The sequence below is a fragment of the Anopheles nili genome, chromosome 2 (genome assembly GCF_943737925.1).
Source record: "Anopheles nili chromosome 2, idAnoNiliSN_F5_01, whole genome shotgun sequence".
NCBI classification, from domain to species: domain Eukaryota; kingdom Metazoa; phylum Arthropoda; class Insecta; order Diptera; family Culicidae; genus Anopheles; species Anopheles nili.
In genome coordinates, this window is record NC_071291.1 from 52,745,703 (window position 1) to 52,754,825 (window position 9,123).

The 9,123-nt window shown below is 44.2% G+C and overlaps 5 protein-coding genes across 5 annotated transcripts; 2 read left to right on the forward strand and 3 right to left on the reverse strand.

Moving 5' to 3' along the window:
• Window positions 1–433: 433 nt before the first annotated feature.
• Window positions 434–1,863, forward strand: LOC128731609 (1,5-anhydro-D-fructose reductase-like). Its single transcript, XM_053824740.1, has 2 exons — window positions 434–718; window positions 787–1,863. The coding sequence occupies exons 1-2, from the start codon at window positions 635–637 to the stop codon at window positions 1,681–1,683; spliced, it is 981 nt and encodes a 326-aa protein (XP_053680715.1). The 5' UTR covers window positions 434–634; the 3' UTR covers window positions 1,684–1,863.
• Window positions 1,859–3,036, reverse strand: LOC128731610 (1,5-anhydro-D-fructose reductase-like). Its single transcript, XM_053824741.1, has 3 exons — window positions 2,943–3,036; window positions 2,192–2,884; window positions 1,859–2,127 (listed from the first exon to the last, which is right to left on the reverse strand). The coding sequence occupies exons 1-3, from the start codon at window positions 3,018–3,020 to the stop codon at window positions 1,939–1,941; spliced, it is 960 nt and encodes a 319-aa protein (XP_053680716.1). The 5' UTR covers window positions 3,021–3,036; the 3' UTR covers window positions 1,859–1,938.
• Window positions 3,037–3,365: 329 nt separating this feature from the next.
• On the reverse strand, window positions 3,366–4,457 carry LOC128725866 (1,5-anhydro-D-fructose reductase-like). Its single transcript, XM_053819639.1, has 3 exons — window positions 4,380–4,457; window positions 4,137–4,304; window positions 3,366–4,064 (listed from the first exon to the last, which is right to left on the reverse strand). Exons 1-3 carry the CDS (start codon window positions 4,455–4,457, stop codon window positions 3,366–3,368), a joined length of 945 nt encoding a protein of 314 aa, XP_053675614.1.
• A 338-nt stretch (window positions 4,458–4,795) lies between these two features.
• LOC128731612 (aldo-keto reductase family 1 member B1-like) lies at window positions 4,796–5,912 on the reverse strand. The gene is made up of 3 exons (XM_053824744.1): window positions 5,835–5,912; window positions 5,619–5,761; window positions 4,796–5,534 (listed from the first exon to the last, which is right to left on the reverse strand). The coding sequence occupies exons 1-3, from the start codon at window positions 5,910–5,912 to the stop codon at window positions 4,796–4,798; spliced, it is 960 nt and encodes a 319-aa protein (XP_053680719.1).
• Window positions 5,913–7,034: 1,122 nt separating this feature from the next.
• On the forward strand, window positions 7,035–9,080 carry LOC128731611 (aldo-keto reductase family 1 member B1-like). Its single transcript, XM_053824742.1, has 3 exons — window positions 7,035–7,288; window positions 7,762–8,597; window positions 8,899–9,080. The coding sequence occupies exons 1-3, from the start codon at window positions 7,214–7,216 to the stop codon at window positions 8,942–8,944; spliced, it is 957 nt and encodes a 318-aa protein (XP_053680717.1). The 5' UTR covers window positions 7,035–7,213; the 3' UTR covers window positions 8,945–9,080.
• Window positions 9,081–9,123: the final 43 nt, after the last annotated feature.

Here is a 9,123-nt window from a genome sequence, read left to right on the forward strand (position 1 = left end):
AGCGATTAAATGTTACGATAATGTGTTTTTTAATGTTGACGTGATGAATCGGCAAAAACCGTGAAAAATGGTGTTATAGTGCAGCAACTTGACCAGCGTAATCAGCGGGAATCTTAAAGTGGAACGTGTAAACCCATCGGCGTCGTTTGAGGTTTCGTGTTTACGTTGATTTGTGCGGCTATGTGACGTAATGCCGGCGTAAATCGAAATGGTAAGCGTCGGGAGAATGTGTTTCTAGCTTGTTTAACATAAACTGGTTCTAGTAATTCATTCATATTAACCAATCAGACAGCAGTACAGTTTCCTATTTTGCAGATAATACACATTTTCAGCGAAATATGCCAGTTTGCAGCGAAAGGTAGAACGTTCGGGACCTGCCTCATACGGATTACATAGAAATACAATTACTCCATGTAATTTATCACCACTCCGATAAGATAGTGTCAACACAGGGGTGCAAAGCGTGTGTTCATCATAGATTCCTGCCCCCAACATTCGCTACAACCGTTTAGAAGAAGACGAAACCAGTCTAGCTTGATTTGCGAAGTTGATAGCTCAGTCGCTGTAATCATCATTGCTGCTGCTCATCGTTTGTGTGCTCATTAAGCGATTGTTCTCGAACATTTACGGAAGGATGACATCGAAACAAGTGACGGCTCCGACGGTAAAGCTGAATAATGGACGCGAAATGCCGGTTCTCGGACTAGGCACCTGGTTGGTGAGTAGAACCCACTTTCAAGCACATACACCATCCATCTTGTACTAACGTTTGGGTTTGTCTTGTAGTCGAAAGAAGGCGAGGGCGTCGATGCCCTGAAGGCAGCCATCGATGCTGGTTACCGGCACATTGACACCGCTTACTTTTACCAGAATGAAAAGGAAGTGGGACAGGCTATACGTGAGAAGATCGCCGAGGGTGTCATCCGACGCGAGGACATATTCGTTACCACCAAACTGTGGAACACGTACCATCATCCCGACCACGTACAGCAGGCATTCGAGAAGTCGTTGGAAAACCTCGACATCGAGTACATCGATCTATACTTGATGCACACGCCGATGGGCTATCGGTATAAGGGTTGGACCCCGGAGGACCTGATGCCGTACGACTTGGATGGAAAGCTGGAGTTTTCAGACGTCGACTACGTGGACACCTGGAAGGCGATGGAGCAGCTTCTCAAAACGGGAAAGGTGAAGAGCCTTGGCGTTTCGAACTTTAACAGTGAACAAATCACACGCCTTTTGTCGGAGTGTGAGTTCAAACCCGTCACCAACCAGGTGGAGTGCAGTCCCGGATTAAACCAGCGCCCCCTGACAGCCTTTTGCAAGGAGCACGACATCACGCTCACTGCCTACAGCCCACTAGGCCGGCCGAACTACTACGAGAAGGATCCGGAAAATGTTCCCAAACCTGCCCTCGATGATCCACGAGTGGCAGAGATGGCAAAGAAGTACGGCAAAACACCGGGACAGATAATATTGCGTTACTTGATCGAGCTCGGTACGATTCCCATTCCGAAGTCGTCTAACGTGGATCGCATCCGGCAGAATATTGATATTTTCGATTTCAAGCTAACGGAGGAGGAAATCAAAGTTATGGATGGTTTCCACACCGGAAAGCGCTCCGTTCCGTTTAGCTTGTGTTTGAATAATAAATACTATCCGTTTAATGTTGAATTCTAGAAAGACGTGAGCACTACCCACCGATGGTGCAGCAGAGGTAAACGTGCCTTATCTTTAGATCAAATGTATCGCTCACTGCTTATGCGTGTACATAGCAAATATGTTGCTATTTTTGACTCTATATAATAAGCACTCTTTTATAAACCGACGACAATCAAACAATAAAATCTAATCTATCAATATAAATTCTGTGGGGCTTTTAGTGTATTTAATGTAATTTAAAAAATCGAATCATGCATGCAGTCCTTTTCGTTCCTAGAACTCTATGTTGAATGGGTAAAATTTGTGGGATTTCAGCGGCATAAAAGGAATAGTACGTGCCGAATGGAACGAAGCCATATATTCGATTTCCTCTTCCGTCAGTTTGAAGTCACAAACGTCGATGTTCTGCTTCATGCGTTCGTCGTTGGTTGAATACGGAATCGGAATAGTGCCTATATCAATCTGGAAAATCGAAAGAAATAATCGATTATTGCGTTCATCAAAACGTGCAGGTCGCTTCGCTCACCAAATATCGCAAAATAATTTGTCCTCCTGTTTTGCCGTACTTTCGTCCTATTTCCAGTACCCTCGGATCGTCGAGAGCGTTTCGGTTCCCGTAAGTTGTTCTATGGGGCCTACCCATCGGCCCGTACGCGGTCACCGTTATCCCGTGTGCTTTGCAAAAGTCGATCAACTTTCGCTGATCGTAGCCAGGATTCGCTTCTACCTGGTTGTTGACCGGCTTAATCTTGGCCACTTCTAAAACACGTTGAATTTGTTCACTATTGAAGTTCGAGAGCCCAATGCTGCGAACTCTTCCGGAAGAAACGAGCTTTTCCATCGCTTTCCACGTTTCCACGTAGTCCACCTCTGAAAACAGCGTGTTCCCATCGGCATCCTTCGCTTGCAAATCGCCGTATTCGTAGCCAGCAAACTGTTGGCCCATTGGAGAGTGCATCAGGAACAGATCGATGTAGCCAATGTCAAGCATATCGAACGAACGTCGAAATGCTTCCTCGACGTGCTGGGGATCGTGGAAGGTATTCCACAGTTTCGTTGTCACAAATATGTCCTCCCTGCGGATAACACCTTCCGCTATTTTGGCCCGGATGGCCTGCCCGATCTCGACCTCATTCTCGTAGAGGTACGCCGTGTCGATGTGTCGATAACCTGCGTCGATGGCTTTCTTTACCAGTTCTACACACTGGCCTTCTTGGGCCTACAAATGAAAATATTAAGTTAGTTAGTAGCAAGGACCAGTCACTCTTGGTACTTACCAGATATGTTCCGTAACCGAGCACCGGTATTTCGTGTCCATTGGAAAGACAAACCGTGGGCACTAGCTTTGATGACATCGTGATAATGGGTTTTCCTTTCTTTCCAACGAACTGGTTATGAGACACGGATAACAAAACACCCTAGAGGTGGATGCAACAGGTTTTCCGAAAATGTTTTTAACGACTATGATTAAGAACACTCTTATTCCGATACAATCTACTGTGAAAATAGCGTTCAGTGATAGAAAGTCTTCTAAATAAGCATGATCAGTTTATTACAGCATTGTGCAAATGTGCCAATGTCAAGTATTTTATTATCAGCGACTATTTACTACTGATAAGCATTCACTTCCTAGCCTGTTAAGGCAGCAAGTAGACGCCTTTTATTGGAACTGATAGGGTCGAAAGGATGAAATCATGTGTTCAAATCTCATCGTGGAACGGATAGAACGGATGGGCGACTGCCGATGGCAATTTCACCAGCCGTTGGCCGGTATTAAGAGAATCTAGCGAGCACACCTCTTCCGGAGTGAGTGTAAAGTCGAAAATGTTCAAGTTCTGCCGAATGCGGTCCGGATTGCCAGATTTTGGTATCGGCACCGTCCCAATGTCGACAAGATAACGAAGTAGAACTTGTGCCGGCGTTTTACCGTAACGTTCCGCGATCGAAACGACTCGCTCATCTTCGAAGGCAGGCTTGGGAGTTCCTGAGGAGTCCAAGCCTATCGTAGCGCTCGGTCTCACTAGAGGACTATATGCGGTAACGACCACATCGCGATCCTTGCAGAACTTGATCAATTTCTTCTGATTCAATCGCACGTGGCACTCTACTTGATTTGTCACTGGCTTCACGGTTCCATGCTCGATGACTCGACGTAGTTGCTCGCTGTTAAAATTGGACACGCCAATACTGCGCACACGTCCGGTGTCGAGAAGGTTCTCCATAGCCTTCCAAGTAGTCACATAATCAATGTCAGTCAGCACGGTGACTCCGTTGGAATCCACGGTTGCTCCCAGTGGGGAATGCATCAGGTAGAGATCAACGTATCCAAGATTTAGATTGGCCATAGAGGTATCGAACGCTTGACGAACTTGATCCGGCTCATGGGAAGTGTTCCAGAGCTACATAGTAGGATTTATAATGAAAAATTAGTTCCTCATTTTTTACTGCTGGCTGCCTTAAAAGATACTTACTTTGGTAGTGACAAAAATATCTTCACGCGTAATGGTACCATCTTCGATTTTCTCTTTTATACCCTGACCAACTTCGGTTTCATTTTCATACAAGAATGCTGTATCGATGTGTCGATATCCAGCATCGATAGCTGTCTTTACTGCGTCAATACAATTTTGACCCCTTAGCTTGAATAACAAAAAAAGAACTCAATCGGTTGTATATAATATAAAACATGCAGCTTATTATCTTTCGGTACTTACACCATATGTACCCAACCCAAGAACTGGCATCTTCTTGCCATTGTTAAGAGTTATAGTTGAGGCTTTAACCACCGGCATCGTTGTAGCGATATTCACTGAGAAGATTATACAGACTATACAGCGTTCATGCCCTTCTCGTCGTTTTATATCCATACGGGGTGCTATGCGCGGAAGTTTAACCGCAAAAGAAAACAAAACTCAGTTACGAAAAAGATATACTGCGGTTTATTCAAGACTTATTATCAGCGTGAACGAGTATGCAGAACGAAAAGAAATTTGGAGAAGCAATGTTTCGTTAGCACGGATAAACACATTTACACAGTTCTAGGATATTTTTAATCATTTATTTTATTTGTTTTAGCAACACATATTAATATGAGTTTTACTGCTAGATGATAGCAACAAAATTTGCATATTTATTCATCCTTTTCAAACGGATGATGTGGATGTCCAAAAGCGCTCGATTCCGGACAAATACGGCCATTCCGTTCGAGGCTGGCCAGTTGCTTCATGTCACTATCATCCAGCTGGAAGTTGAAAACATCAAAATTCGATACGATACGCTCTTTCGTCACCGACTTCGGAATCACCACGTTGCCCTGCTGAATCTGGTAGCGGATCAATATTTGGGCAGTGGTTTTGCCGTGCTTTTTTGCCATCTGCACCACCGTTTCATCATCCAACAGCACCGGATCGTCGGCTTTAACCCACGGCCTTGCCGGCGAAGCGAGCGGACTGTATGCCGTTATGATAAGTCCTTTCGTAGCACCGAATGATGTGATCTTCGATTGATGCAAATACGGATGGCATTCGATTTGATTCGTTACCGGCGCGATTCGGGCAACGTCAAGGATGCGTTGCATTTGTTTTGTGTTAAAATTGGAAAGACCGATGTTTCGAACCAGCCCACCATCGACAAGCTTCTCCATCTCAGGCCAGGTGTCCACGTAATCGACGTCGGAGAATAAAAACTTTTTCCCATCCGGGCCCATCGGGAACAGCTCAGAGCCTTCCTTGTAACCTACGGGCCAATGGATCAGATACAGATCCAGGTAATCCAATTTTAGGTTTTTCAGCGTGATCCTACAGGCACCTTCAACCAGATCAGGCCGGTGGAAGGTGTTCCACAATTTGCTGGTCACAAACAGATCCTCACTGTCGGAGAGAATGAGAGGCATATTTTTGAGGCGACTTTTAGAAAATTAGAAGACTATAGCGTCATCTTCAACCACTGTTTACCGTTTAACCACACCCTCAGCGATTTTGGCCGCAATCCCTTCGCCAACTTCATGTTCGTTTTGGTAGACGTGTGCGCAATCGATATGCCGGTAGCCTACGTCAATGGCATCCTTTACCGCCTGCGCAACTTGACCAGGTGGAGACTAGAAACATAAAGTATTTAATGCATCATTCTTCGCCACTACCGGTTATCTAACGTCACGGCATAATACTCACATTCCAGGTTCCAAGGCCAATCATGGGAATGTTATTGCCATTCTTAAAGATGGCGTTTGGGACAGCCTTACCAGCCATTTTATTTTAGCAAATGTAGATTAATAGCACAAATATTTTGGTGCCTTAACGCTCTATGTGCAAAAACACTTCTTGATAAGCACAGCTGCGGATGGCGTTTGAATAACGATGATGAGCACAAACCTAGAAGAGAACCTGCTTCCGTGCGTTTTTATAAATAGTCGGTCAAACAAGTCGTGTGTACAACATCACCATTCGCCGGTAACCAATGCTGATTAGATGAGAAAATGCTTGCTCTCGATGCGTGTAAAAGAATAAAATTGGATCGCTATTGCCTAATATCGGTTAATATTGGATCACTGTTGCCTTATCATCCGTAAAAGAAGAAATCCGATAGGCTCTTATCGGGACGTGGAAAAACGATACCGACTGCAGTATCATCCGTTCAACCTAGCAAGATAAAGATGTTCATCGTTTTTTCTGTCCATCCATCGCATGCGTTCAAATTTAGATGATAGCGGAAATTTCGAAAGCAAATGTATTCTTTAAAATTCGTGTATTTCAGCTATACTTTACATCAGGCATATCTTAAGCTGAAGTTCATATAAGTAATTTGATGATGGTGGAGAAAATAAATTTTCTTTAAAAACAATTTGGTAAATTTTTGCATATTCGATTAATTTTTTTATTTCAAAAGCTAAGCGCTTGGAATTTGTTGCCGTTTATTGGCTCCTTAACAGACACGAACTGTCTATAACGTCTCGTTTGAAGGCTCAACACGAAATATGATACCTTGTAAACACGCGATCATTACATATGATCAAACAATTTTGATATGAAAACAAAAAACAAGCATTCATTAATGGTATAGATAAACAATTGCAATGAGTGATTCTGCAAACCACACTTGTGAAGCAATCTGTCCGTTTTCAGTTAAGATTTAATTGAAAAGACAACAGGTTGCCGGTTCCCAGTCGTGTACCGCATCTGACAGTGTCTTGTTTACGAACACCTAATCATAGCTCTGCCTAAAACCAATTGCGTTAGTGAAAAAATGCCGGTTCTGTTGCATCAATAAAATAGAATTGAATAATCGTTCGAATAAATAAGTAAAGTACGATTTTTATTCAATCCACTCATTTCATTCCTCGACAGTGTGTTCGTTTTGCTAGTTAAACTGCTGGAGAACGCACCTCATTATCACTATCTATTCGAGATAAGCGCTTTAGCATATAAAACTCGCGTCCGGCTTTGCTGTGCCGTTCAATTGTTTTCTTGACTTCGAAGCGTACGGAACGTTTCTCGGGTTCGTGAATTTGTGTGGTTCAAGCATCAATTTTTGATTCAGAGCATATAGCAGCATGGCCTCGAAGGTTCCATTTGTGACGCTCAGCAACGGGCAGAAGATTCCCATCCTCGGTCTGGGCACATGGGGAGTAAGTATTGTGTTTCGATCCAGCCCCATCTCATGGGTGGAATTTGATCGATATAATTACATAATTTATCAGTAAGGTCCATACGAACCTCATTGCATTGTTAGCGAAACCCCTTTCCGTCATGATTGTTGTATTATTCAACAACTCACTTATTCTAATTGGCAGAATCGATTGTTCTCCACCCACCGTCGGGTGACCTTGCAATTGTGCAGTGGAGGAGGATGATTGGTAGTGGAGCATGATGCATTATTTTTCATTTGTTTGATCTTCAAACATCAACATCCGCGACCGGGCATGCTTTTGATGTATGCGAGTAAAGTAGTTAGTATTCAGTTCCGCATATAACCCTTCAGTGCCTACCATCTATACGTGACTGCAGCATACTTAAATGATCATATGAAAATTACGATATTTTATCGGCCGATTGCATTAGTAATAGAATTGTTCGATGTTTTCCCTTGCTATTATTGCAGTCCCCTCCCGGTGAGGTCGCGCAGGCGGTCAAGGATGCCATCGACGTTGGCTACCGGCACATCGACTGTGCTCACGTCTATCAGAACGAACACGAGGTGGGTGAAGGCGTGAAGGCCAAGATCGATGAAGGAGTGGTGAAGCGGGAAGATCTTTTCATCACCAGCAAGCTCTGGAACACCTTCCATCGGCCGGAACTGGTAGAGGGTGCATGCCGGACGACGCTGAAGAACCTCGGGCTCGAATACATCGATCTGTATCTGATCCACTGGCCGATGGGTTACCGTGAGGGTGCCGAACTGTTCCCGCAGGACGCCAACGGCAAGACGGCCTACTCCGATGTAGACTATGTGGATACGTACAAGGCGATGGAGAAGCTCGTCGGACTCGGTTTGGTCAAGAGCATTGGTATTTCGAACTGCAACGCCAAGCAGGTGGAGCGGGTTCTGGCCGCGGCCACCATCAAACCGGTAACGAACCAGATCGAATGCCACCCGTACTTGACTCAAAGCAAGCTGTCTCCATACTGTACCGAGCGCGGGTTGGTTGTAACCGCTTACAGCCCGCTCGGTTCGCCGAATCGTCCCTGGGCCAAGCCAGACGATCCGCAGCTGATGGAGGATCCGAAGATCGTCGAGTTGGCGAAGAAGTACAACAAAACGGCGGCCCAGGTTCTCATTCGCTACCAGATTCAGCGCGGCCATGTGGTCATTCCGAAGTCGGTGACTAAGTCACGCATTGCGTCGAACTTTGAAGTGTTTGATTTCGAGCTCACGCAGGACGATATCAAGCTGATCGATTCATTCGATTGCAATGGACGGCTGGTACCAATCACAAGGTATGTAAATTATTTTTCTCCACAGCAACTTTTAAGTACAAAAATTGAACTATGATCCGTCTAATGTTTAGTAAATGTCAGGGCATTGAGAAGTCTCTTTTTTGCTACGCCTTACGTAGCTAGCGTTATCTCTAAAATGTGTAACGTAGCATTGAAAAAGAGTTCATTACTAATGGGATGATTAAGTGGCAATTTAGTTTAATTTCGGTTATTCGTATTCAAGTATTAGCATAATTTGATAATGTGCTTGATCTACGACCTCTTCATACTCATTCCATTTTTTTGGTTTCTCTCAATTCAGTGCCGCCGGACATCCGTACCATCCGTTCGAGAACGACGAATTCTAAAGATTTCGCGTGATGTCGACGAGCCTTGCTACGATTTAAAAAATCACATTTGTTTGGAGATTAGCAGATGGTTGACCATTCCGTTTCGATTAATTATTGATGCGATATAATCATCGTGAATAAACTACGGTCATTCATTGCCATAATTGGTATAAATCTTTTTCTTTCCATAAAACGCA

Bases quoted from the DNA above. Each gene is read 5' to 3' on its own strand.
- LOC128731609 (XM_053824740.1), top strand. From the start codon at position 635: ATGACATCGAAACAAGTGACGGCTCCGACGGTAAAGCTGAATAATGGA. The intron at 719-786 runs GTGAGTAGAACC...TTTGTCTTGTAG, and splicing joins TCGGACTAGGCACCTGGTTG to TCGAAAGAAGGCGAGGGCGT.
- LOC128731610 (XM_053824741.1), bottom strand. From the start codon at position 3,020: ATGTCATCAAAGCTAGTGCCCACGGTTTGTCTTTCCAATGGACACGAA. The intron at 2,885-2,942 runs GTAAGTACCAAG...TTTCATTTGTAG, and splicing joins TCGGTTACGGAACATATCTG to GCCCAAGAAGGCCAGTGTGT. The intron at 2,128-2,191 runs GTGAGCGAAGCG...TCGATTTTCCAG, and splicing joins AAATTATTTTGCGATATTTG to ATTGATATAGGCACTATTCC.
- LOC128725866 (XM_053819639.1), bottom strand. From the start codon at position 4,457: ATGCCGGTGGTTAAAGCCTCAACTATAACTCTTAACAATGGCAAGAAG. The intron at 4,305-4,379 runs GTAAGTACCGAA...TTGTTATTCAAG, and splicing joins TTGGGTTGGGTACATATGGT to CTAAGGGGTCAAAATTGTAT. The intron at 4,065-4,136 runs GTAAGTATCTTT...CCTACTATGTAG, and splicing joins ATATTTTTGTCACTACCAAA to CTCTGGAACACTTCCCATGA.
- LOC128731612 (XM_053824744.1), bottom strand. From the start codon at position 5,912: ATGGCTGGTAAGGCTGTCCCAAACGCCATCTTTAAGAATGGCAATAAC. The intron at 5,762-5,834 runs GTGAGTATTATG...TTATGTTTCTAG, and splicing joins TTGGCCTTGGAACCTGGAAT to TCTCCACCTGGTCAAGTTGC. The intron at 5,535-5,618 runs GTAAACAGTGGT...TCTCTCCGACAG, and splicing joins GCTGAGGGTGTGGTTAAACG to TGAGGATCTGTTTGTGACCA.
- LOC128731611 (XM_053824742.1), top strand. From the start codon at position 7,214: ATGGCCTCGAAGGTTCCATTTGTGACGCTCAGCAACGGGCAGAAGATT. The intron at 7,289-7,761 runs GTAAGTATTGTG...CTATTATTGCAG, and splicing joins TCGGTCTGGGCACATGGGGA to TCCCCTCCCGGTGAGGTCGC. The intron at 8,598-8,898 runs GTATGTAAATTA...CTCTCAATTCAG, and splicing joins CGGCTGGTACCAATCACAAG to TGCCGCCGGACATCCGTACC.